General features: G+C 51.0%; 1 protein-coding gene across 1 annotated transcript; it reads right to left on the bottom strand.

The window, feature by feature from the left end:
* Positions 1-4827: 4827 nt before the first annotated feature.
* On the bottom strand, positions 4828-25155 carry LRRC75B (leucine rich repeat containing 75B; the record flags this gene model as incomplete). The annotated part of the gene is made up of 4 exons (XM_083873631.1): positions 4828-6731; positions 17195-17307; positions 20210-20338; positions 24898-25155. 4 exons carry the CDS (start codon positions 25153-25155, stop codon positions 6209-6211), a joined length of 1023 nt encoding a protein of 340 aa, XP_083729757.1. The 3' UTR covers positions 4828-6208.
* Positions 25156-26917: the final 1762 nt, after the last annotated feature.

Genomic DNA, 26917 nt, shown 5'->3' with positions numbered 1-26917 from the left:
AGTGGATGAAGCTCTAGGGTACTCATTAGAGGCTTTTTATGTCAGAATTTGACTCCAAATACATGAAATCTAATCCTAAACCTAGGCAGAGATTTATATCATGGGATGTGCTGAAACTTCTGGCTGGAGGCTGTTGAGAGGGTCCATGTAGGAGATGTGACTTTATCCCCATGGCCTCATTTGAGCCTGGCTTTAACTGGCCCTGCAGCCCCTGGCTGAGCTGGACACCTTGCAGAGTAGCTCTGGAGGTGCATCCTGCTGTCCTCATTGTGAGAGCCAAGTGTTCCCCCAGCTCCAGAGCACCTGGCCCTGTGCTAGCAGGAGCTTTGGGGGCTGCCAGTGACACTGTAAAACACTGGGATTCATACTGGGGCTGAGGGATGGGCCAGTCCAGGGCTGAGACCCAGGCAAGGGGGCCTGGAGACCCTCTGGGCTGTTGTCTCTGAGCATCTGGTTACACACCAAACCTGTTCCTTTGGCCTCCACTTTGCTGTCTTTCTGTTGCAGTTTCTGAAAAACTAAAACCCTAAAGAACTGTTGGTGAAATGGGTGGATGGGTTGTGACTTGCTCAGTTTTTCAGTTGCAGCAGAGTTCAGACAAAGATGCACACATCAAACTGTTGGCTCTGCAAACCAGAAGATTTCAGGGGATCAAGAACAAAGCTCTGCTCAGAAGTCTGACATGGAGACCCAAAGGCAGCTGCCTCTGCTAGTCTGGGAAAGGGCCCTTTTCCCATTTTTTTGTGCCATGTTTTTGTTGTTGAGACACCATGTGTTTCAGGGGAATCACACAGGTTGTGATTAACCCCCACGTTGTTTTTCAAATGCTTCCAATCATTGTGTCCAATGTGGGGCAGGTTGACTCAAAAATGGACTGGGAGGAATAACTCTCCCAGAAGCTGAGGAACTGGCTGATCAGAAAGCAGGAAAGTATCTCTCTTCCACCTTTGTGACACACCCTGCATGCAGAACGAACCTGATGCTGCTGGGGAAGGAAATGTCAGTGCCATGGAGGTTCACTTGCTTTTAAGGCCCGTTTGGATGCAGCAGGGGGAGTGCTGGGCTTTGGGAAAAGGAGTAAATGGAAGAACAGCTGACTTTCCTCTGATCTCTTCTGCTGAAGCAGAGTTCCTGTGTGTTTTTTGTGTTTTGTGGCTGTTCTGGTTTGGAATCAGCATCACTGAACTGGCATGCTGTCAGATCTGGGAGGATTCACAGTCCAGTACTTGGTGTCTCAAAGTGGATCAAGATGCAGCCCTGGCCTTCCACAGCACTGGCCCCAGCTGGGAGTGTTCCAGCCTGGTTTGTTTGTGAACTACCTCTTGGCAGCCTTAAACCAGCCACTGCATCTATTTTGAGAGCACCTGTTTAAGGCCAATAATCTGTAAAACAGGTTCTCTTATCTCTGGATAATGTCCCCAGCTGGGGTGGCTGGGCTTGCTGCCAGCTGCCCATGGAGGCTTCTCACCTGCACTGCCAGGGACTGCCTGGTAAGAGTTTGTATTGAGGCACTTTGCCTCTTCCACAGCTTTGAACCACATCCTCTGGTAGGGAGCAGAGCAATCTCTAAAGGCAATGTTTAATCTTCTCTTGTTTGTTTTCTTAAGATGAAACAATTTATATTTTTGACATCTTTGTCAGCAGCTGTCCACTAAGGAGCTTGTCAGCCTGCCCCAAACAGTGCAAACTCCTTTATCTTCCTAGTGCTTGTGATGAGAAATGAATTCTAAGTTGAAAAAAGAGCTTTGACAGTGCAAAAGCAAAGGGCCTTGACAGGTTTTGAAGTGTGTGAAATAAAAAATAGATTAGACAAGTCTGTGCTTCCAGCTGCTTTTTGCAGCCTTACCTCAACAAAATAATTACCATTTATTTAGACAGAGTCACTGAAGTGAGGGAGACTTTTGCTGAACTCAGTGCTCAGCATATTGCTACCTGGAGCATGCCAAGATGCTTACCTGGGTTTTGTTGTCAGAAGCTGAGGTAAAATAGATGGAGGTGCAAGGAAGGTGCTGTCCCTTAGGCAGGGAGAGAACAAGTGTTTTTCTGTTGGAGTAACTGTTCCTTTTTCCCTCTCAGTCAGGAATGACCTCATTAGCTGTGGTGTTGCTCATTATCTCCACATGTGTGGCTGGGCTCTGCAGGCTGGTGCTGCTGGAGCTCTCTGCCCCATGGAGCCCCAGCTGACAGTGCTCAGCAGCATCTTCTAGGGCCATCCCTTACACCTGGTGATCTCTCCTTGCAGTAGACTGCTGCTGAAAGTTGTGCTTAAATGTGTGAGAACTGTGCTGAGACTGATCACCTGTGGGAGGTCGGAGTGGGGAAGGGGCTGCGGTATCATCTGTGCAGCCTCAGCTCCTTCCTGCTACATGACACAGGTCCCATCCCAGGCTGACCATTTGCATCCTGCACAGAGAGGGAGGCTGGCAAACTGAAAATGGTGGAGAGAGGCTGGTGTCTGAGTCATGACACTGAGTGCTGCTCTAAGTACCTGAGATTACAGCCCTGAACCAGCAAGTGCCTCCTGAAGAGTATTGAGTCCTGCTGTGTGTTACCTGACAGGAGACAGGCTCACTGCAGGGCAGGTATCCCCTGATTTAGCACCATAACTAAGCTGGTCCCTCTGGCTGGCTGTGAGGAGACCTGAATTAGCATCTCATCCCTTTAATACCCTTTGAGAGCCCTGAGTGTTCTCATGCAGTGCAAGGCAAGGCTCACTTCCGTTGTGTCATCCTCTCTGCTTGGTAACTCAGCTTTTATTAAAATTGCAGATTTGGGACCTCCAGGTCTGCTCCTTGAGCATGCACCTCATCTGTAGGGGACCCAGGAGCACTTCCCAGGTTTTTAGCTGGCTGCACTGTGCTGCCCAGAGCCCCTCACCTATCCATGGGATCAGGAGCTGGCAGGGAGTAGCTGGGCGTGCTGGGATTGTTTTTGCTAAGTTACAGCCCATCAAAGTTCATCCAAGAAGCAGCAGCAGAACTTCATCATTTGCATTTTCACATATTTATTCACAACCATTTCTCCATGGGGAGCTTTCTGTGGCAAAGCAACCAAGTGCATAAAGAGCAATAAACATGCATGCCACAGCTGCTCAGCTGAACCAGTGTGTTTCCTGCTTTATCTCCAGATCCTGAAGTTGCCAACTGGCAGGTGGCATCGCCAGTGATTGGCACAGAATTCCTCTGCAAGGGGCTGAATGTCTCCTCCCTGTCCTGCTGGGCAACAGAGCTCAGACTGAAAGCACAGCTTTGAGCAGGGCTGCAAACAGGCTGGGGCTGAGCCAGGGGCTCTGCAGGGAAGGGCTGTGTCAGGGGTGCTCTACACACTGAGGGTCTCACCTTATTTTAGGGGGGTTGCTGCTGTTATGGAAAAGCTGTGAAGATGCCTCAATGCAGAACCCTGGGGGGACAGTGCTCAGAGCCAAAGACCAAATGTTCAGCAGCACTGCTCCCTCTTTATAATAGGCACTGGCTCACCAGGCAGCTCCAAGCCTTCATTTAAATGCTTTGTGCCCGAGTTTTCTTCTTGGCACACAGCAGAGTGCTGCTCTGCTAAGACTGTAAGAGTTTAGGCAGTTCTTGCTGACATTTGAAATACTTTTCATTTTTTGATCAAAGGTATTTTGGAGGGAAAAGAAAAAAATTAATACCATCTCTTCCACTGCAGGGAAGGAAAGGAAGGGCTGAGCCTGGACAGTGGTGGTGAATGGAATTGCAGCCAGCTGGGGCTGGTCACCAGTGGGTTCCCCAGGGCTCAGTACTGGGGCCAGTTCTGTTTAATGTCTTTTATTGATTATCTGGATGAGGGGATCAAGGGCATCCTCAGCTGAATTCAGATGACACTGAGCTGGATGGGAATGTTAATTTGCTGGAGGGTTGGAAGACTCTGCAGAAGGGTTTGGACAGGCTGGATTTGATGGACCAAGGACAATCCTTTGATGGTCCAAGGCCACGATCCAGGTTCTGCACCTGGGTCACAACAACCCCAAACAGGACTCCAGGCTTGGGGAAGAGCAGCTGGAAAGCTGCTGGGTGGAAAAGGCCAGTGGCATCTTGGCTTGTCTATGCCATAGTGTGACCAGCAGGACTGGGTTGTCAATCACTGAACAGGATGCTCAGGGCAGTGGTTGAGTCACCATCCTGGAATTATGTAAAAGAGGTGCAGCTGTGGCACTCAGGACATGGCTTGGTGGTGGGCTTGGCAGTGCTGGGCTAATGGTTGGACTCAACCACCTCTAAGGTCTTTTCCAGCTGAAACAATTTTATGATTCTTAAAGATACTACACTGAGAAGGTAAAAATGGGTTGTGAGAAGAGAGCAGGTGGTGACCTTTGTGCAGGATAACATGAAGGTTATGAGGTCCTGCACCTGTGACTGGAGTGCAGCTAGGACTGGACCCAGCATTTGCAGTGTCAGATTGTAATGCTCAGCAGAGTGTCTAATCCCACCCTTCTTCCTCAGGGAACTGGTTTTTTTGGGGGCTTTTGGTGGTTGATCAGAGACACCAATACCTTCCAGTGTCCTCACACTCTTGGTCCAAAGGAAATAGATCACTTGAAAAATATCACCAATTTACTTCTTGCAATGTCTTGTAAAATTAGTGAAGAGCATGAAAGGTGTATCTATTCCATGCAAGTTTGGGTTGTTTTCATAAATGAGTGTTGCTTGTATGTGTTGCTCTGAGACTCACAGAGACAATCAGCAGAGCAAGGCAAAGTTACCATTGTTAATTTAGAAAGGTGAGGATTTTAATGTTTTTTTTAAATATGTCTCATTTCTTTAACTTTTAACTCTTTCAAAATCTCATCCACTCTGAATTCCTGTGGGGACAGATAATTGAGAGGACTTGACTTATCAGCTAAGTCTCATCAGGTTATTTCTAATGCCCCTTGCAACACGAAGGATGGCAGCCTACCACAAATGTACACTTGCATTCTCTTTCCTAAAGGAATGAACCACAATGCCCAATGTGAATGGTACCTGATCCTGTCCCTCAGGCACTGCATCAGGGCTCTGGTCCATATTCCCAGATCTGCAAAGAACCCAGATACTCAGACTCTGAAGTGCTTCACGCTCAGGTCCAAGAGAACTCTTTATTACGTTTACATAGAGCATGAGCAATGTGGAAAACACTGGAGATTCTGCATCAGTGGCTTGGTTTTTGGACAGCACTGGGAATGGCGATGCAGCCGCTCACGTCGTGTCTGTGTGACGAGGTGTGCAATGTGCCACCAGGAGCCAAAGCTTCCGACTGGGAAGAGCCCACCTCTGGCACTTTCACTGCTTGCTCCTCTAGTGCCACAGTTAAGTGCTGAGCTGTCAGCTTTTCCTCAATTTCACTTGGGACTTGCAATTGTAGTACCTTGGAACTCGTAATTTTAGTACAAAAGCACGCTTTTTGAAACCAATCCTACTAATCCACAAGACTGTTCCCCTTTCCCTCTCCTCCCCCCTCCTCCCAATCCCATCCCAACTCATCCCATCCCCCATGCTCCCACCAACACATACCTCCTTCCCCTCCCTCTCACCCCGGTCACACAGCAAATATCCTGATGCTGCAGTTCCAAGCCATGTGTCCGCCCCAGCCTATGTGATCCAATGGTCTCTGACCAGGTCCCTTTGTTCAGACGTTCATACAAAACACACAATAGGAAAAAAACAAAACAAAAGGAGCCAGACACAAGAGGGAGACACACTGCCGGGCTCCAGCTCTGGCCTCTGAGCCCTTCCACTAAGCTCCACAGCACTAGGCTCTTGGGGTACCTCCTTTCACACTCAAGGCTGCAGGTCCCAAGGTTTCCAAGGTGCATAGGAAAAGGAAGAAAGGAAGTAGACTGCAAGCCTGTTTCTGTTTTAGGTTTCCCCCCAGTCCCTTTCCCTCAACCCAATGGCTGCTGGAGGATATTCTTGACTCCGACAGGTCTTTTCCCGTCTTCCAGTGAGACCCTGCCTGGGGACCAGGTTCACTGTAAGTCACCGGTTCCTCTCTGGAATGTGGGCAATGGGTTTGGCAGCGAGGGGAGGGAGCGGAGCACGTTGTGGGGGGACGACAGGCTTTTGTCTCACAGCAGGTTGGGGGGGAAGATGTCAGGGAAGGTGAGAGAAAAGAACCAAGGGAAGCCGGTCAAGCTGGCCCTCTGCTTGATGTTGGTACTCAAAACTTCTCCTTGGGCTTTCCCTGGGTGTGCCAGCGCCGGCCCGTTGTTCAGTCACCTCTCGCAGCCCTGCTGAGAAAAAGCACGTGGCGGGGCGCTTCCGGCTGCTTCATCCTCTGGCTGGCTGCCCTCGTGCCCGCCGGCGATCTCAGAGTCGCAGTCAAGCGCCTCATAGATGGTCGGCAGCGTGGTCTGCTGGCTGAGGCGCTTGCGCAGGCCCACCAGCAGCGGCTGCGGCATGGAGGAGACGTCCACGTTGTTGCCAAGGTCAACCCAGGCCAGGCAAGGGAACTTGTTCATGTCCTTCATGGTGTCAGTCAGCTCCTTCATGGTGGCCCGCGTCAGGCGGTTGCCGTTGAGGGACAGGTGGGTGAGCTTGGGCAGCGCCCAGAGGAAGGGCAGCAGCAGGCGCACCATGTCGTCGTTGAGCTCCGTGAAGCTCAGGTCCACCGAGGTGAGGCGGTCCCCGTGGTTCTGCAGGTAGTAGGTCATGCGGTGGACATCCCGCATGGTCAGCGGGATTCCGGACAAATCCATGGAGTCCTGGCTCACCTTCTTCTGCAGGCTGGTCTTCAGGCTGGTGGTGAAGGGGAGACAGAGAGATCACTAAGGGCGGCGCTCCCATCCATCGCAGCCAAGTGAGAGAGCACTTGGGACAGGGAGAGCTCATTAACAGCATGGGCTAGAGTGTTGAGGAAAGGGTTAATAGAGCTCACTGGGGAAACAAGAATTTGCACCGCACCTCAGGGCAGACTGTCCTGGGGCTTTGCTGTGTGTTCTCAGCACTCACACATGAACTTTGCCAGAACTGGCTAAACACAGGTTGCTAAAGTGTCTCCCACTAGCAAATGTCAAAGGGTTTGTCTGTATGTGCCCACGCAGGCGCTCATGCATAGAAAGCAAAAATAACCAAGGCAAGCAAACTTTCCAAGAGCACTGGTTTACACTGTGTGGGGGCTGTTTGTGAGCTGCCCCTCCAGGTGAATGCTGAGGTCTGTGCTACAGAGGAGAGCAGTGTTAAACCTCTGAGAAATGGATGTTTCACCAGGAAAACAACAGACAGGCAAACTGGACTCCAGGAATGGATTTACTGCGTGTCCCTTTAAAAGCCTTCACAAGCAGCACTTAGTCAGTAAGCAGCACCAGTGGCTGCCCTATTTGGGTCTCTGTGGTCAGCAGATCATCTGGGATCTGCTGCAGCTATGAGGAGGCGGGGAGGGCATAAGGGTGCCAAGAGATGGCTTCAGCCATTTCTTTTCTTGTCTGCCTGGCCAAGGGAGTGAGGAGGAGGTAGGAAAGCTGTGTTGTGAGGCTGCTGGGCATGCAAAGAGAGTGGGGTGTGCTGTGGAGCTTAATGATGAACCATGGGTTTGTAAGAGTGCTGTGAGAAGTGGGAACTGTGGGGCTACAGGAGCTGCTGGGGGATACGTTGCAAAATTGAGTAGAAACGTGTGTTGGTGTAACACAGGAGAACCTAATCCCTTAGTGTAAATTGTGTTAAACTTGCTGCTCTTTCAGACACATCTTGCCCTAAGGACATGGGAGCCCTAGTAGTACCCCTCAGTCATGTGCTCAGGGGGGTCTTCTAAGTGCCTTATTGAGTTTGGGAGGATCAGGGTGGGTTAAGCATTAACCACCACTTCGAAGGTCCCCACTCTTCCTATCTGGCTCTCTGTAGTGTCCTGCACACCTGTGGCACAGCCAGTCCCTGAAAGCAAAGGGTACATGGGGACATGCAATCTCCTCGGAGGAGGCTACAGCACCGCAGGAGCTCCCGTGCCAGGTGAGAATGTCCCTACAAGCCTCAGTATTGCCAGGCTCTGCTGGAGCTGTGCAGAGGAGGTGGCACTGCCTCTGTAGCTTTGCTTTACATATGCAGTTCACGGCATCCTAGAAATTTCAGCCCTTAATAATCCCCTATAAGCATGTGTTGACACAAGGGAGTAAATGTGCACCGGTGCAGGCAACAGCCCTTTGTGGACATATTCAGGCACAAACCTGCAGCTGCAGTTCCTTGTAGGAGCATGAAGCAGAAAGACCTTGTGGCCTGCCCTCTCAGTTCTTAAGCCCACAGATTCCTGCTCTGGGTTTAGCAGTACTTTGCTCAGGCTACTTCTGTGTGTCTCTGTATTTCCCATGAGAATTCACTGTGCAAGGCTGAAACCCTATCTCCAAGCATGCATTTGGACTAATGAGCTCTCGTGGCAGAGAGCTAATAACAGCACGAATTAACTTCTAACCTAAAGTATTGTAAGTAAAATGTATAAATTCCTAAATATTTACACATGGGATGACCCACACTACACATCAGTGGATCACAGGAGGGGCAAGGGGAGCAGTGCTTGTCTGTACTCTCAAACAGCAGGGATTGATGTGCTGGGGAATTGGTCTGAGCACACAAGGAAGGTCACCAAAGGGCCTTGAAGATGGAACTTGATATCCCTCCATTATCTGGGCCCCAGAGATGGGACTGTGAAGAATTAATCCACGACATTGCTTGTAGCAGCAGTTGTGAACTGTGCATGCTGTGGTCTGGGTGGCACTGTGCAAGTCTCCCTTTTCCTGCTAATCCAAGGGATGCTTGAGATCAGCCCAGGCTGTCTGGGAGCTGTATTTCTTCAACTCTAATTGAAAAATAATGTGTGTGTTTTCGTATAGTTTGCCATCAATCACTGGCAGTGGTGTAGCACAAAAGAGGGAGGGTTCATCTTGTATGAAATTTATCAGGGACATCTCAGGTTTCCCCTTGCACAACAAGAGTTATCCTTTTAGCCATGCTAGGTATTTTATCTGGCTGCTTGATCTGGAGTTCTTGTTCTAGCAGAACAGAGCATCCAATGCACAGTGCAGGTGTGCATTCATATGGGTCAGGTGAAGCAGGGAGAAATGCAATGGAGCGTGAACCTGAGAGCACAGGGCAACTGTCCCCTGTATCCACAAGGGGCTGGGACAAGACATACAGCAGCCTTCTCTGCCCTGCAGGGGTTTAGAATAAGGCTTTCCTGGGAGTGTGGGGAATACAGAATAAACAAGCATGGAAACAAGCCTGTCACCACTTCAGTGCCTGTTCTGTGTGAACGCAGCCTGTGGCTCCTGGAAATTCTCTCCGCAGCGCTGTCAAGCCACGGCAGATCCTGGGTGGGTGGTGGGCACAGAGCATAGGGGCACCTTCCCCAGGCCTGAGTCTGTGCAAAGCCTGCTCAGAGCCCTTTGCTAAAGCTGCGGGCTGTTCGGGAGCGGGGCCGGGCGCCCGGCGGGAGCGGGGACCACTGGAGGGCACGTCTGAGCCGGCGCCGCTCGGGGCCGCCCTCGGCATTCAGGTGCCGCTCTCCCTGTCGCCTCTGCAGAGCAGCTTTCTTAACAGGGGCCGAGCCTGAAAGGCTCTCGGGGTCCCCTTTGTTTGGAGCGACTTGGCTCCGAGTGCAGACAGCGATGACTGAAGGGAAACGTCTCAAAGGCAGAAGCGATGTGCTCGTCTGCCCCTGCCCGTTCAGCCGCCCCCCCCGTGGCCGCCCTGCGGGGACTGCAGTAATCAGTCACAGATCGTGCTGTTCTCACCACAACAGGTACCTTCTGCTGCTCTCCCCAGCCACGAGCCAATGCCCCAAGGAGGCTTTAATCAAGCAGACAAATTATCTTCCCATAATTGATTCTCCAGACTGGACTGCTCCTGGCTGGATGTGCTTCAACCCTCCTGTCCTGTGCCAGAGCCCGCCCTCCCTTCTTTGCTGGCTTGTTTTTCTTTCCTTTCCTGTGTTTTTTGCTGCTTCCTTTTGCCCTCATTGCTGTACCTGCCAGGGTGATGGGCCTCCTGTCTCAGGGCTGGGGGCTCCCTCCTGTGTTTAAGCTGTTCTCTTGCCTATAAAAATGCCTCTCGTAGGGATGTGTCTGTAGGAGCCTCATCCTGGTGGACACAGCCCTGTGCTGCAGCCAGGCCCTCAGCTCTCTGGTAAGTGCTGAAGCATGAGATCCAACACCCCACGCATGCTGTGAACCCTGGCAGGCTCCTCCTCTCCTCCCCGGAGTGTCTGTGCAGCTCCAACAGGCACAGCTAAATCCCATCTCTAGGGCAAGGCACGGAATAGCTGCCCACTCTCTCTCCTGCTTTAGAGGTAAAAGTGTCTGCAGTCAGAAATGGGTCAGGGAGATGTGGGTAGATGCTCTACTCTGAATTATCTGACACTTGGTATTTTTTTGGAGCTCTGGATAAGCTCTATTTCCTGGGGGGAGAGGGGCATGATACACAGGGCACCAAGCTCTCAGTTGCTTGGGCAGCAGCTGAGAAAATACTAGGTTTATTTCCAGGGAAATGGGTCACCTATTATCCCCTAATTTCTGCACTTGAAACAGGCTTTAAGATTGCTTCAGCTGCAGAAGGCTTTTTTTCCTTTGTGTGAGATACAACAGCTACTAAGCAACGTGGCTCTTGATGCCTGTGGGACTTGTGGACAGAGGCTGCAGAGCACTGGGGGCTGGATTAACCTACTGCTTCTGCAACTGCTGCTCAGGGCACATTTGTAATTGTGAGGATTTGCATCTAACAAGGATCTGGACCCTGGATGCAGAGCAGCAGACTGTGTATTATCTGTAGCAAGCTTGAAGAGGAAACAACCCCCCACTCCCTCAGATGCTGCAGAAATGGCTGCAAGTGAAAAATTCTTGGAAATTTTGAGCAAGAAACAAGGGCAATCAGCAGCCCATCCCCTGCTGCCTGCCTGGGGATGCAGCATCCAGTGAGGAATGGCCCAGAGTCCTGTTTATAGGGGATCTGCACCTGCTTGCAACCCTGTCCAGCCCCTGGACCTTGTTTCTCATGTGAAATGTTTTACTTTGTATTGTTCCCAACTCGCTTCTTGGGGTCTGGCCTTTCCCTCATGGACAAGGAGAGAGTCTTCCTTCCACCCTCACTGCCACTTATCCCTTCTCTGGGTGCCAGCTCTACTCTTCAGCAGGCACTACCAGCAGTCCTTAGGCTGCACTTTGAGCCTGGCTTTGGCAGATCCAGCCTGGATCAGTCCAGACACAGCAGGGGCCTGAGGGACCTGTGGGTGTCTGGAAAAAAAAACCCTCTCAGTGAGAAATGTGGGCTGGGAAAGAGGTGAAACCATCTTGTGCTTCCCCAGGCTTTATTTTGGGATAAATCTTCCTCTTTCCACTAACACTCAGCCACTGTTCCAGGTTCCTGGGAACTCAGCTAGCATAAGCAAATACAGAGCTGTTTTGAAATGGGACAATTAGGAGACCTGAAATTAATTGCTGATTGTTTCTCTCCAGGACCTGTCCCAAGGGAACTAACCCTTAGGCCATCTTCCAGGTCCTTCTTGGAGTCCATGAAGCTGCAGGCTCAGCACGTTTGGGTTTTTTATTAGCACTGAATCCCATCAATTTCTTGCTCATCAGCTGAATTCTTTGGTGGCTGCAGGGAAGGGGTGTAATGGCTCCTGAGTGTTGCCCTGTTGGGACTTGTAGCAGTCACAGTGGTGTCTGGCCTCTTGTTGGCTTTGTGGGGCTTGGGAGAGTTTGTTCAGCCCAAGAATGTTGAAGTCCCTGGAGTCTCAGCTCATTTCCTTGTCTCCATGCTATGGAGAAAGGCTGGGAGGACACAGTAAGAGTCAGATAGAACTTTGCTAACAAGGGGTGCTCACTACTTCATGCCAATTTCTCTGGAGAATACCCAGCATTCTACCCCTCTGTCTTTTATTTTTACATTAAATTTGTCTCCAAATATAAAACTTTGCTGATGCCAGAAATCCCCAGTACTGTGTATCCCCTCTGTCATTAACAGGCACTGCCAGCAGTGGCTAATTAGCCATGAGTCAGGTATCTCTCAGCTGCTCTTTCTTGCACAGAACCTCAGGCATGTCTGGATGGCTTCCCTGCTTTGAGCAGTGGTTTAGGGGATGGATTCTGAGCTTTTTAATTGCCTACTTAGCATAATCTGCTTGCTTTGCTTCCCCAGTGGCACAGGGTGCTGCTGTGCAGGGCTGGCTTTAGCTGCCTCTAATGCAACATGGAAAAGGAAAGAGAAGCCTCAAAAGTACTGACCTGGACTAACCCAGCCCCAGCTGATGTGAGGCTGGGCCTGGCCCTGCTGGGAAGATGGGGGCAGTGCACAAATAGGTCACTTCCATGAGAAGTCCCTTAGTCACATCTCCATCCTTGTGCCTTGTGTCCAGCTCTTTTGACCAGCTGTGGAGAGGAGGCAAAGGCAGCTTTTCTCCTGTCTCACTCCCTCTGCAGCTGGGGTAGGACATGGAAATCTGTAGTTGTTGATGCAGTTGAATGCCTCCCTCTTCCTGCCTCTGCTGCCACTTTGTCCTTGAAGGTGTGTTCAAGAGAGCTGTGAACCCTTGGCCTGTCTCCTGCTGCTATTTAATCTGTCCAAGGTTGTTTCCCTTCATTATTTAGGCCTCTCCTAGCAAAGCAGGGAATGAGGCTGCCTCCTTGCTGTAAATATCATGTATTGACCCATGTCCTTGTCAGACCTTTGACTGGGTAAGAGTCACAAAGGCACAAGGTCTCTGCTGATTGCTTTTAACTCCCACCTGCCACCCAGCCTGTTATTTCACTCACTGTCCTGCTTCTCTCACCTGCCAGTCTTGGCTGTTTTACTCCTGACTCTGACAGGGCAGTGTGAAGCTGCTGGGTGACCCTTCCTGCCACCTCCAACAGCCTTTCCAAATGTGTGAGCCCCTTGATGCTGCTGGGAGCCCTCCTCAGGGGTAGTGTTTGCTCTGCACTGTAAGGTGAGGGCACAATTCCTGCCTCTGCCCACAACTCATCCACCAGCTCATGTCTGTCCATCTGACATCTCTGTGAGCAGCAGCTTCTTGGAAACAGTGTGTGGGGCAGTTCCTGTACTCCCATATGATGTTTACCATGTGGCTTTAGTTAACTGACTTGGCTTCCTCTCACTAAAGCAGGAATGATGGTGCCTGTTTACCCTGTTGCATAAGGGTGACATGAAGCTGCAGTTAATATTCTCCTCATGCCATGTGAAGGCTGGGATCTCATCTGCCAGAACTGTCAGCCCCAGCGCTGACAGTTTCAAGGAAAAAAAAAAAAAAGATCTGAAGCCCTTTAGAGCTGTTTCCTTGAAGTCCTCTAGACACAAGTGCTTTCACTGCATTTTAAAAGTGCATCTAATGCTGCACTGTCTGGCCAATGCACATCAATAACAGAAAGACAGCAATAAGCCCAGAAGGGATACTCTGCTCTCCACCCACTTTGGATTAGCCATGATGAAATTCACTCAGATGAGCAAAGTAAAGCTGTGGTGAGATTTGTGAAAAAGAAAGGCCATATGTGTGTGGTTTGGAAGTTCACTCCATACACACAACTGCCTTTGCTCTTCCAGAACCAGACACTGTGTGAAAAATCTGGGGGGCTTTTTGTCACAATTCTAAAGCTGTGTCTGCTGCCTGCCTGCTCTGTGGATTCAGGTTTGATCCTTTGCACTCAGGAAAGGAAGCAGTTACACTGCAGTAGCCAGCTCTGGGGATGATGCAAGTGGAAGATACATTAAGGTTCCCTGTCACGGCCTTGCCAAGACAGTTCAGTTGTAATCCAGAGCTTCCTGATCACAGCACCAGACTGTGATCCAGCTCTCCAGACAAAGGCTGCCTTCACCTGATACCCTTCTCCCTCTCTGCTCTGAACTGCAGCCCAGTGTGTCTGGCCCTCAGAAAATAATACACCCTCTGGGTCCCACCCTGTTCTGGCAGCAGATGGTGACAATTTTCTTGAATTCAGCACGGCAGGAGGCCCCAGGAATTGTGAAGACAAGAATTAATAACATCTAAAATTTCTGCATCTGTCAAAATGCCACAGAAGAGGCACTGATAGCCTCAAAGGTCTATGTCTGTATAAAAGGAGCATTTCTTAATCCATTGCTCTTTACACACTAAACATCAATTTAATGAGAAAGTGAAGCTGGAGTTATACAACACTCTAGGATGTATTCTGCTCGTTAAGTGGGAGTGATCTATACAACTGTAAAATTGTGCTAAAACTAAATTCCCTCTAGGATATAAAGGACTGAAAATTGTGCAGTAGTTATGCTAGTCCCTGCTGCAGAAATCTTATCCTCCAGCTTTTGAGCTTTTAATTTCAAAATCCCCAGAGTAAATCTGCAAGAGCTCATCTTCCTAGTTTGGTTAGGCAGCCAACCCAAGTAGGGCAGAGCCAGGGGGTACAGGCTGTTGGCTGCAAACCTGAGACAGGATTTTACAGGAAAGGAGCTCCTTCCTTTCAGTGTGGCAAAAAGTCTGAGCATCATCTGAAATAGTCTCTTTGGGTGACTGCAGAGTTGGGGACTGCAACCCTTCCTTGTACAAGGCACACAGCCACTCCAAGGAGCCCACAGGCATGGATGCAGAGGGCAAGTTGCCTCCCAGCTTCACCTCCAGCAGTGTAGTCAAGCACAGAAACCAGACAGAGCCTGGGCAGGATGTCTCCTGCTCCCTCCAGCTGCTGTTGCACTGAGTCCATGGACCTGCAATGAGCTTTCTCCTTCCACATTTCTGTATGGGCTTTGCCTGTGTACTGAAACAGCAGTGCTTGAAGAAATGTATCTGATCCTTTTTGCTTTGCCAGCTCATGGGTGGCTCAGGTTTGTACCTGCTGGATGTGGGTGCCACTGAGAGTAGCTGGGGATGTAACTACTGTTAGTTTATTTGTGACCCACTGGTTTGGCAGTGGGGACAAACACCTGGAGTGTGATCTGACTCCAGGTCCTCCCCATCTCCCAAACCACATCTCCATAATAGCCCAAATGTCATTAAAACCTGGCAGATGCTCCAAGCTCTCTAATTATCTCCTGGACCCATCTAATATGCTGCCAGAAAGTAGAAATTGCATTTCAAGGGAATCCAGCATCAGCTCTGTGGAAGCCAGATGCCAAAGCCCAAGAGGCTGCAAAAGTGAGAGGAGAATTTGGTTTCTGAATGTGGTCTCCATACAGATTCCTCCCTGCTGTCCTTAACCCCCACTAGATTTTAGAAATTCCTTCAAAGTATTGCTGCTACACCCATGCTCTTTACAGGACCTCAACAGCAGGAAGGGTGCAAGCCAAGGGCACAGGGTTTGAGACAGACATTACAGTAAAATACTCCCACTAGCAGACAAAGGGAAGAATTTGGATCACATAAAAACAGCCTGCCTAAACAAACTTAGGTATTGCTATCTCCTAATGAAGCAGCTATTTCTTGCCTGCCTGCTACTGGCAACACCCATTTTCTTGCAGAGGCCTCAGATGCCAACTCTGCAGGCACCTTCTGCTGCAAACTGCAAACCATTTCATCTCCACACTTAAAAGAGGAAGCTCTGCTGTTAAATATTTAATCGAAATTAATTTGTGCCTTATGTAACACATTGTAACTGGGTGTGGAAGCCAGGCAGGGCAGCCCACTTTAGAGCTGTATTTCCCTCCATTGCACGTTGCCTTGTTGCCCTCTCCCTGCCTGTGCTCACAGATGTTCTGTACCTGGCCAACACTTGGGGCTTGACCTCTCTATGTGGGGTATTCACTGGACCCAGAGCTCTTCCTTTGGGCACAAACTCCTCTCTGTTAGTGCAAGATGGGTTTGCAGCAGTTTGCAGTCCTCTGCTGTCCCCAGGCTGTGCAATCACAGGGAGCACTTTCAGTTTGACTCTTCATGCTGAAGTCCAGCTGGAGAAGAGGTTTGTCTGCAGTCCTGAACTTTTTATCTTTAAATTTACCTTGGGAGGGGACAGGGATGAGGTCAGAACTGGCACCTATATCCTGCATCTCCAGTATTCTGCAGGATCCTACAGGGAAAATGTCCTTGAGTGGGTCTGGAAAAGGACTCACTCAGCTCTGAAACCTCAGTCCTATCCTGTGCTGTGGTTAATACCACCAAAGCAGCACCAGCAGTCCTGCCCTGTGGGGTGCTGGGGCTGAGAGCATTGGGAGTGCTCAGCTTCAGTGGCAAAGTGGGGCTACAGGTGCAAGAGGCAGATGGCCTGGAAATCATGGTATTAGGGATTTTATTCCTTAAGATGCACTGGGAACCTGCATCTGAGTCAGAATGAAAGGTATGATGGAAATGTCAATTCCCATGGGGGATTTTAAGTTGCTGGCACACACATCAAAGACATCAGAAAAGCCCAAGGCCATTCTCAGAGTGCTGCTGATTTTGCATTTCTTTTTATCCAATTCTGCATTTATTCCTGTGAAGCTAATGGGGCTGACATGAGCTCTTTTCTTAGTCACTTCTCTGTCTTTTCTTCAGCAGTGGTGATCTGTGTCACAGGGACAGGGTTTGCTCCAAGAAAATGACAAGAGGAGGAGTGGATTTAGAAGACGTGGGGATTGCTCTTTATCTGGGCAGAAAAACCAGCAAGTGTCAAGGAGGGAACAAGTCTGGGTGTCTGAATACACTTCTAGCAGTGAAAAGCAGCTGCCATGCAGTAGCTGTCAGTGACCAACACACTCTGAGCTGGGTTCTCTGTGCATCTGCACCATCCCAGGGCCCTCTCCAGGTGCTGGCAGAGAAGTGGGAGGTGGGAGGTAAGAAGGATGATCACCTCTCTGCCAGGCACCCCAGAGTGGTTCCTGCTGAATGGGGTGGTAGTGCCTTGTAATGGGACACTTCTCCCACTGTAAGGGAAGCTTTAAACCAGACCAGGGTGTGATGCAGAGCTGGGATCAGCTCCGTCTGGCACATGGGTGTTTTTGCAGGCTGGTAGCCCTGGCCAAACACCCTGCAAGCCCTGCAGGAGGGTTGTCTGTGCTGTGCACTGGTGGGATTGATTTCAGTGCACTTTGGAGAGGGTGAAGAACTGTAACACCACACAGAAAGGAGCAAACACCAAAACAGATCAAAGAGGAGGGTGTTGGGGCTGGGTTTTGGAAGAGGCTGCACTGCAGCTGCTGTGCTGTTTTCAGTCCTGCCTCTCTCTGAGGAGGGCAGTGGTGGCAGGCTGGGATGGTGCTTGGCTGCAGCACCATTTGCCCAGGCAGATCCCCCTCTGTGCCCATCCCCACAGCCTGGTCCATCCACCCTGCCAGGCTCTTACCACACTTGGGACTTCCTGCGGGGCATCCCGTGCCGGTGCCATTTCGAGTGTGGGGTGAGGTGGTAAATCAGCTGCCTGCAGATCCTGTCTGAGGATTTCCAGGGGTCATATTCCTGAAAGCAAAGGGACAACTTAGACTGTCTGCACCACAGCAGAACATGGGAAAAGGAGGAGGGCAGAGGAGGATGGGAAAGGAATAAAGATGGCAGTGGAGCAGGGTCATGTATGTAAGGGAGGAGATGAAGAAAGGAGAGAATGAAAGAGGAATGGTGAGGGCCTGAGATGCCTCTGCCAATGCCAACACTTCCTGGGGTGGAGGAGGAGCAGGAGGAGTTCTGCATTGCCAGGAAGAGACCCAGCCCAGCCAGCATGTTCCTACCCAAAGCAGAGCTACAATTTCACAGCCTACCCAGGAACGAGTGAAGCTCAGAAGAGGGGTTCACTTTCTAGGGCTGTGGCAGGGGTGACTGACAATGCTCTATTGCAGGGACCCCTAAACTGCCAACTCCTTGTGTTACAGGACAGTGCTAAATTTCTATTAATTACCTTGTTGCTATGCTTCCCCAATCTCTGTCTCTGGACTATGTGATACCCTGGTGTGGAAAGGTCAGTAACTGTCCCCCTTGTCCCATCCCCAAGGTGCTTCTTGCTCCTCCTGCAGGAGCGCACTGACTCCATGACCTCCTGTGCTCCAATTGGGAGATGTCAGGACAGGGAATTTTGGCTACTTCCCCATAGTCCATCTTACCTCCTTGCAGTCCACTCTGCTGCTGGAGGTTTCAGTTTGGGAGATTCCAATGCCAGCAGTCCCCTCCTGCCCCTGCACTAACTCGTCAGGAAAAGCAGGCACCTACATGGCCTTCCTGGGTTATTTTTGCACATGTTCTTTAGTGCCATGACTTGGAACAGAACCTCTTCCTCTGTTGAAGCAGAATGGCAAATGGCAGCTGCTGAAGGTTGGGACTTCTGCCTTCTCTATTGTGTTTTCAAATTGCTGATGGACACCTGCATTCCCACCCCTCAGTCCTCCAGCCATGGTGCCACCTGTGCATTTAGGGATTTGATAGGTAAACACCCAGTAAAGCTGTCAGGGAATGCACTGATTGATTCCTTACTGTGAGTGGTTAAAGCACTGCACTGGGGCCAACAGCTGCACTGTGACTTTGCTCAGCAGCCCTTGAATCAGCTCAACTCCCAGGGATGCACTGCCAGCATGTGGCAATTCTCCTGTGCCGAGGGGAGAGGGATCCCAGCCTTTGCTCAGCTGAGCACCCCTCATCCCCATCCCAGCTTCCTTAGGAACTCCACAGGGACTGGCCCATGCCTTTGGCTTGGGTGCCCTGTTCTGGACTCCTGCTGTGCTGGCAGGGCTGCAGCTGGCACTCTGCTGTCACCCACAAGAGCAAACCTCTCCAAGTGGGTGCACGTGCACACCAGGCTCCAGTACAGCAGCTGGCACAAAGCTCTGTGAGCAATTGTTGGCTCAGAGCTGACAGTTACCCTCCTGTTCTTTCCTGTGTCCTCAGTGATTTAATTTCCCCTGACAGACTGGGAATTGCACTCAGCCTGCTTGTCTGTAATGCAGTTACACCCACCAGATGCTCAGCCAGGGTCGGAGAGGGGATGTGGAGGATGTGGTCTGGTGTTGTTCTGGGAAGGGTGCTGGTGCTGTAGGTACTGAATTCCTACAACCACTTAATTACACTTCTGTTGGCTTTGAAGGGCAACTCGGATGCTCAACATCTTCCTTAGGAATGGGGAGAATAATTCTTTATGCAATGGTACGTGTGTCAGTGCATCCAGAAGGCACAAAACTGGAGTGGGGGGATAAGCAGGTGTACAGAAATGGTAACATGTTATCTGCCAAACACAGGGCCACTGGATTAGAGTGAGATCCCCTCCTGCTGCCCTGAGGGGCACTGCACAGCACGGGCTTGGAGATGGTCTGGAAGAACAGCTGGAGATGAGGTCAAGTGAAGTGTGGTTAAAGAGACACTACTGCTACAACCCACCCCTGCCTTCAGATGCTGACATGAATTACACACACATTACACTTGGAAAGATTTTTTTTCAGGCTGCACTGCAGCCCAATAATGATGATTAAACTTTGGCTAAATGTAGTTTGTCTACTGAGACATGACTGGTTAATTGTTATCAGTGAGCCTCAGGAGACAGAAGAACAAGGTTAGAAATGCCACTAATCTACACCAGGCATTCAGTGTATTCCCTGGGGTACTGCTGCTTGCTCTGAGCTGTGTGTACTTAATATCTCTCTTTGAATAAAGAAATTCACTCTATTCCTGTCCTTATAAAGCAAACATGACACTTGCCAAGCCTAACGAGCAAATGAATACATTGCAAATCCAAGTGTTTGTGGTGGCGAAGGGTAACAAATAGATGCTGGTTGTTGCAGTGGGACGGGGACATCTGTGATGTTTCTCTGTTCTCAGCCCCGCCTTTCTGTCTCTGCTCTCCTCATCCTCTGAAGGAAAGAGCTGGAGCATGGAGGGATACTGTGCACACAACACATTTACTTCCTGAACCTCCAGTGGCAATATATTCCTAGAGCACCTTTCTCTACGAGGAACTCTGAGACTTAAGGGGGGAAATAATGCTGGGTTGAGGTAGTTACATATGGCAAAGGGCCCAGGAAGAGAGAGGGGGTTTTCCTGCAGAGATCTCTGCTCTCCTCTGCAGCCCCATGAGCACCCCATGAACTCAGTTGCTCTGAACCGCTGTGACACCAGTGATTATGGCTCTCTGCCCTGTCACTGAGTTTACTATGAGCACAAAAGGTAATTTCCTAATATCTGTGCACATTTGTTCAGCTGCATTCATGTTCTGAGGTAGCTTTAACTGATTTCTACAGAAATATGCCCCACAATCCATATGCTGCCACTCCCAGGGCACACACTGCCTGGCTCTGGAGGGTTGATTGCAGCACCAGCTGCCCCAGTAGGGCTCTCACATCAGGGCTGTGCCACAAAGTGTTCACTGAGCTGAGGGAGAATTCACCTTTTTGGGACATTGCAGATCTCTAGCAAGGCTCATCAGCAGGTCATGGGAGATGGGATCCACCAAGTTGAGGAAAGTTGCATTTTTGTAGAGCACTTCATTGAGAAATGTTCCTTCCAGTCCTAGGTCCTACAACAAAAACAGACAGTCAGGCACACAGGCTTCCTCAGAGCCATTGTCCATGGGATGTTCTGAAACCAGAAAGTAAATCTGATGTGATACCAGCTGGATGCCCAGTACAGGAAATTATCCAGCAGAGGTGAAGCAGCCGTGTGTGACCCAGCACTGCTGTGCTGGGGGTGCAGGCAGCCAGAGCTGAATGAGATGCAGTGTTAATTTGAGCTAGTCAGCCTAGGCCTGACCACCTTATTTCCACCTACCACAGGAAGGTGAGAATTCTATCATTTCCAGGCTGGATGGAGCCTGGAGGGAATTAACTTCTGAGAAGCACAGTTTTGTCAGCTTCTACGTGTGAATCTGCTGCAGAAGCCAAGCAGGAAGGCTGGCTCTAAAGCTGCTTCTCCAATCTTGGCTTTTCTGGAAGAATCAGACCTTTCTCAGGTATTTAGATGCTGCCTGGTGGTGGTTGGCTGAGCAGAAGTCCTGCCCATCTGTAATGGGTTTATCTGTGCTGTGAATTTCTCAATAAGAACTAGGCAATGGGGTGCAATGGTAAGTTTGGAGGTGGCTTTACACCACAGTCAGAGGAAATTCCTCTTCCATCTTCCACGGTGTGAGTTAGGGGAACCTCTGTGGTCCAGGCAACTTATCTGTGTGGACCAGGGGATGGGGCACCTTTGGATGAGACCTCAGCATCTTTGGGAACAAAAAGCCCTCCCAGGGCCAGATGGATGGTATGGCAAAGAACTAAGCTGTTTCTTGCTAAGAGGAAAGCAAAGAGGTAATAATATTGACACAGTTACTACAATCAGAAGGTACCCCAGAGCTGTGAAAAACAAACAAAATTTTTAAAAAAGTGGGAAAGAGAGATCACATATTCACATGAAAGTGCCACAGGGGCAAAACCAAAAATACCCTAGGAGAAGAAATGTAGAACAGAAAAAGTCCCTAGCAGGGACAGTGCTGGGTTTGATTCAGTTGATAAGGAGAGCTCAGCTAAGGAGAAGAAACGTCTTCTCCCCATTCTGAATGCAGCTGACAGGAGAAATGAATAAGCAAATGGGTGCCCCATATGTTCACACTGCTCTACTGAGTGTGTGTTTCAGGCACCACCCAGTGACTGAGAGCTAAAAAAAAAAAATGGAGTGAGAGAGGGAAAAAAAGCTGGATGTATGCACATACATCACCAACAGGGACAGAGCCATAGCTGGCAGAGGTTTGGGATCTTAACTCTAAGCAACAATGAAAGCCAGTGCTCTGCCCTGCTCTGGATATGCTGGATTGAGCAGAAAGCACAATCCCAAAGAGACTCTGGCTAGCGACACAGAAAGGGAGAATAAATTAAATTTATTAAAACTTTACAGCCCCTTCACTCTGGGAACACAAATGACACCCGTAAGCAGTGGATCAGTCCTGAAGGACAGACAGCCACAGCTGGATATGGGCCAGGAGCCTTCCAAGGCATCATGCCAGTGTCTCCCTTAACCATAAGGCTTCAGGGAAATGGAGCCTCCTACACCAAGTGTGATGTGCACAGATGAAGAGAGCTGCTGTGAGGATGGCATGGCTGGGCATGCAGCAGTGGATGTCAGAGCAGTAATTAAACTCCCCCAGTTGGAGCTATAGCATTAAGATGAATCTGCATTCCCATTATAAATCCTGCCTGCAAGGGTTTTGTAAGTAATATAGCTGTAAATATTCACTTCACATTGATATTCCATAAATTCTTAGCCCAGAGGCATTTTCCGGCTCATCTTACTTATTTCCCTGTCTCCCTCCCTCTCTCTCTCTCATTTCTTGGAAAATTTTGTACCACCTAAAGGGAGGCTGCAGCCAGCAGAATATTATAACTCTTGCCAGTTCAGCTGGCTTAGTGCTGTTGTCTTAAAAATGACACTTTGCCATTGTCTCAGCACAGGGAAAACAGATTACACCAGACTTTTTGCTGGTGTAAGTCTAATGTCTCCCTGGGCTTCAGCTGAGTGATGCTCACCTAGATCAGCAGGAAAGCTGATGTGGCTTCTGCTGGTGGGCATTTCTGGGGTGGATGATGTGCAATGGAGCTGTCCAAGTGTTCATGTACAAAGCACACGTGCACCTGTGGTTTGCAGCTGCTCTCCATGCAGTCTTCTAAAATGCTGGGATCTCACATCTCTCACAGTTAGGAGATCTGCTTCTGCAGATCTGGCTTGCTTGCTTTACATTATCACACCCTCTGAACATCCCAGGAATAGTCTGCAGACCACGGGTCAAAACCCACGGGCAGATACATCAGCAGGGTACACCTGCAGGGCTGGGCAAGGGGGTTTGTGCTGGGAGCAGCAGGAGGCACACACAGGATCCCCTGTGCTCCGCTCTGGCTGAGCTCTCTGCTCACCTCAGGAGGCTGCAGCTCCACTCCCACCATTTCTCTGCCTTCCCTGGGGTGTTTGTACCCTGGCCCAAGGCACAGTGATGAGGTGTGGTGTTAAATATCCTCCCTGTCCACCAGAGTGAACAAGGTATCTCTATTTTTACAGGTGACAAACAGACCCTCACCTGGGACACATTAACCCGTGACTCCCGAGAGCGCGATACTGCCAAGGTAAGGAGGGACCAAGCTAAGGGTGAATGTAGCTGTGGAGTGAGGAAAGTCTGTAAGTCAGAAAAAAGGCTGATCTGGAGCTGACATTGGACATGTGAGGAGGACTGGTGGTGATTACACGACCCCAGACTGGGTGACAGCTGGAGGTGTGCTACATGTCAGTGGTGTAAACCCTCCGTCTCTGAAACCTCTGAGCTCCCAAGGAACCAGAGGCTTTGGGGTGTTGCTGGATGGGTTCCCATCTTGCTTGGCAGAAGATGTTGTGATTACAGGATGCATGTCCCACTGTTCTGTTGTGAGCAGATGGACAGACAGTCACTGTTTCAACACGGGCAGGCAGAGATGGGGACCAGGGATAACATGGGGAACTGGAAAGGGAGGAGGCAAAATGTGAATGTTCAGGACATGGTAATTCTCAAGCGCAGATGTGGGGAAGCCAAGTGTTTAACTGATCCTGAAAGGAGATTAGAAATGACCCTCCATTCCATATGGCCCCTGTGACTTAGCACTCAAACCCTGTCTGTTCACACAGATGGACCTGGAGACCTCCAGGGTCTGTGGAGGGTTTCAGTGCTTCAGTCTCCAGGAGAGGTGTTGAGCACTACAGAAAATGACATTCTGTAGTTCTGGCCTCTGGCATACCCTAGTAAAGTCTGTTCATGTTACATGGCCACATCCATGAAGGGAGTACTTGCCTCTCTTTCTTCATAAGCTTCTTGCCATAGGGCCTCTCCAAAACTGCCTCAAAATCTTACTCAACCCTTGTCTGCCATACTGGTGCACACACAGAGTTCTCTGCTGTGAGTTTATCTGTCTACGTGTGTGGCAACAAGAGTGTGGTGCTGGTAGCAATCTTCAAGTGAATGCTGAAGTAGTGGACAGGAAAAGCAGAGATGTAATTTTTGGTCCTTGTGAGTGTGCAAGTTCCTGGTAGCCCAGGGCAGTGAGCACCTCTGTCAGATGCGTTGGACATGGACATGCAGAGCAGACAGGGCTGTTCATGCAGCTCCCTGCAGCTGCTGGTGTGGGTGAACAAGCATCCAGTGAGCCAGTCCCTGCTCCACTGCACTCACACCCACTTGCTACTAAGGCAAGAAATAATGTATGTTCCCAAGATGAAGTAGATCGTTATCCAATGAAGCAACACGATAAGCTACAAACTGATGGTGTTTTATGTCTCTACCAGAGGTGGGTTTGTCCCCTGTGCTACCAGAGGTGCCTGCAGTTCGGGGCAGCTGAGTTTGGCTGGAGAGTGATGGTAGCAGTGGGTGATGGAGGAGATGGCTCTGCTCCAGCAGCAGGGCTCTGTCCTCAGCATCCCTTTGGCACCACACTGTCTGCACACTGCCTGTTCTGTTCCTGAATGGCGGCAGACAGGAACATGCTCCCACTGATACACTGACCCCTTTACCTCTCCTCTCAGCCTCCATTGTCCCACAGGTCCCCTCCAAAACCATTTTGGGGTTTCCCAGACATATCTCAGCCAGTCTGGCTGAGTGGCCATAATGGGATGTGCTGGCAGTGGGGCGGCAGTGGCTTTTTTCTGGAGGGCATCAATCCTGAGCACAGCCGCGGGCTGGCACGGAGGGGTGTGGATGAGCACAGCCCAAGCTCAGAGCCCCCTTCTCCTGCGTGCAGCACAGTCCCCACCGCAGCTCCCTCCCAGCCCCCGGCAGTGGGGCCGGGCGCCCCTCGCCCAGGGGTGATGGCTTCGGGGAGGTGGCTGATGTCACCTGGCACGGCGGGGACCGAGCGGGGACAGGACCAGGGCACGGAGCGGAGAACGGCAGCACAAAGAGCCCCGCCAAGGAGGGCTGCGAACCCCAGCGGTGGGGAGGGGGCTCCTGCACCGCGGCTCCCTGCACCAGACGCGGGCTGGGGGCTGCAGCCCCGGCCCCGCACGGCCCTTTGTCCCCGTCCTGCCCTGCCCTGCCCTGCCCCGCCCCGGGCCCGCATCCCGCATCCCGCATCCCGCGGCAGGTACCTTCCTGAGCAGGCGGAGGATGTGCACGGCGTGCTCCCGCTTGTGCTCCCGGATGGTGGCCTGGATCTCCCGCAGCCACCCCACCCGCCGCACGTAGGGAGCGGGCGAGGCTTTCCGCAGCACCCCGGGCAGCTTCTGCGGGTGCAGCAGCAGGGAGGAGAGGTGGAAGTCCCCCCGGCCGCTCTCCAGTCTGCCGGGGCAGGGCTCCTCGCCGCTCTCCTCCTCCAGGCTGCTCTGCCGGCTCAGCCGGGAGCCCATGGCCGCGCTGTGGCCGCGCTCGGGACCGGGCGGGCTCGGGGCTGCGGGCCGGGGGAGGCGCCGGGGAAGGCGGGGGGCGCGGCTGCCCCGCCCGGCCGGCCCCGCCCCGGCCCCCCGCGCTCCCCGGGCTCCGGTACCGCGGGCTCCGCGCTCGGCAGCCGCTCCCCCTCTGCCTCTGCCCCCCAGGCGCCTCCTCCGCCCGGGTTTGCTCTGCCGGGAGATGCTCCGTGGGGAGGACAAAGAGAGGCGCGGGTGCTGCCGAGACTGCTCCTTCCATCCAGGCGTTTAGGGAGCTATTTTATTCCTGGACAAACTCTTTGAACATCGCAAAAGGTTGTCTAGATTAATAGTAGTTCAAAACACACCATCTGCAGGGACTGCCTCTGTGGGCTGTGTTTTCTATCAGTCTGCTGGTGGATCCAGAGGAGGTGTTTTACCAATCTACAAAGTGGCAGGAATTTTGCCCACCACCCATCATCTGCAACTGATAGTACGATGCTGGCACTGTTCCTTACCTGCTGTGGGTAGAACTGTTTCCTTGTGTGCATTCTTCCCTCCTCCAGCAGTGCACAGCAAGTTTAGCACACGCTTTTCCTCAGACAAAATCGCTGCCATCCAACAGGATGGTAAAAAACAAAGCCTGGATCCCATCTCCAGGCACCGAGATTTTGCAGGCAGCTCAATCCTGCTCCCAGCATAACCAGTGGCTCGGCCTGACCTACTTTTTGGAATTGGATCCATAAGCTTCCTTCTGTTGAGGACTATGAGCAGAGTGAGCCCCGGTGCCCACGGCAGACTGTGGGTCCTGCACACAGAGCAGGGTGTGTGGTGGCTGTAATGAGGGCACACAGCTGCAGGAACAGCCTGGGGCTCCCACTGCCTTGTGCATCTATGAACAAGCACCATCCAATGTCTCTGTGGAAGAATGTTGTGGCTGTTGGGTTCCCACTTTGGGGGAATTTGGATAGCCATGGCTCTTTGTGGTGCAGAGCCTGCAAGGCTCATTTTCCTTCTCAGCCTTCCTCTGAGCCATGAATGGAGATGGAGATGTGGGTGCTTTGCATCATGACAGCCTTTCAAATATTCAACTGGCAACCCATGTCTGGCTTGAAGAGACAGAGACAAAAAAGGGGCTGGACTCTAATGCAGCCTGGCTAATGCATTAATTTTGTCACAGTGTTTGTGCAGCCCTCTAACCGTGGTAGGCCAGATTCTGAAGGCCCCTCTCAGAATTTTACTCGAAGCTTGGTCAGACAAAAGCTCTGACTGTCCACCTGCCCATTAGTCCCCTCCCTGCTCTAAGCACCCGCATGAGGGAAATTAGCATCAACAGATCTTGAGATATGGCTGAGACTGACTCAAGCTAATCCCATTTGGAGGGAGTAGATGCTGTGTAAGGACTTCTGGATCTGGTCAGAGAGCTTTGAGAGAGGCTGGGTCAAGAGAGAATCACTCGTACGGGGTGCAATGTTGCAGCTGCGGAGTTGTCACTGGGAGCAAAGGCAAGGAGAAAAAGTGCTGGAGTGTCAAAAGAGGGGTGCACAATGGCCTTTCCCTGCTGTTGGCAGCTGGACAGGCTGCCACAGATCCGTGCTCCTGCCTGCTCTGCTTTGAGTGCTGCTGAAAGGAGCAGCAGAGATAGTGGACTTGGAACCAAAGGATCAGTTCATCAGCAGAATGGCTTTGTATGGCTCACACCTTATCTCTGAGAGTCAGAAGGAAACACAATCTGCAGTTTACTCGTAGTGGGGATGTAACCAGG

Source organism: Zosterops lateralis (genome assembly GCF_965231275.1).
Source record: "Zosterops lateralis genome assembly, chromosome: 17".
NCBI lineage: Eukaryota > Metazoa > Chordata > Aves > Passeriformes > Zosteropidae > Zosterops > Zosterops lateralis.
The sequence above is the reverse complement of the archived record's forward strand: the minus strand, read 5'-3'. Positions and strand labels throughout refer to the sequence as shown.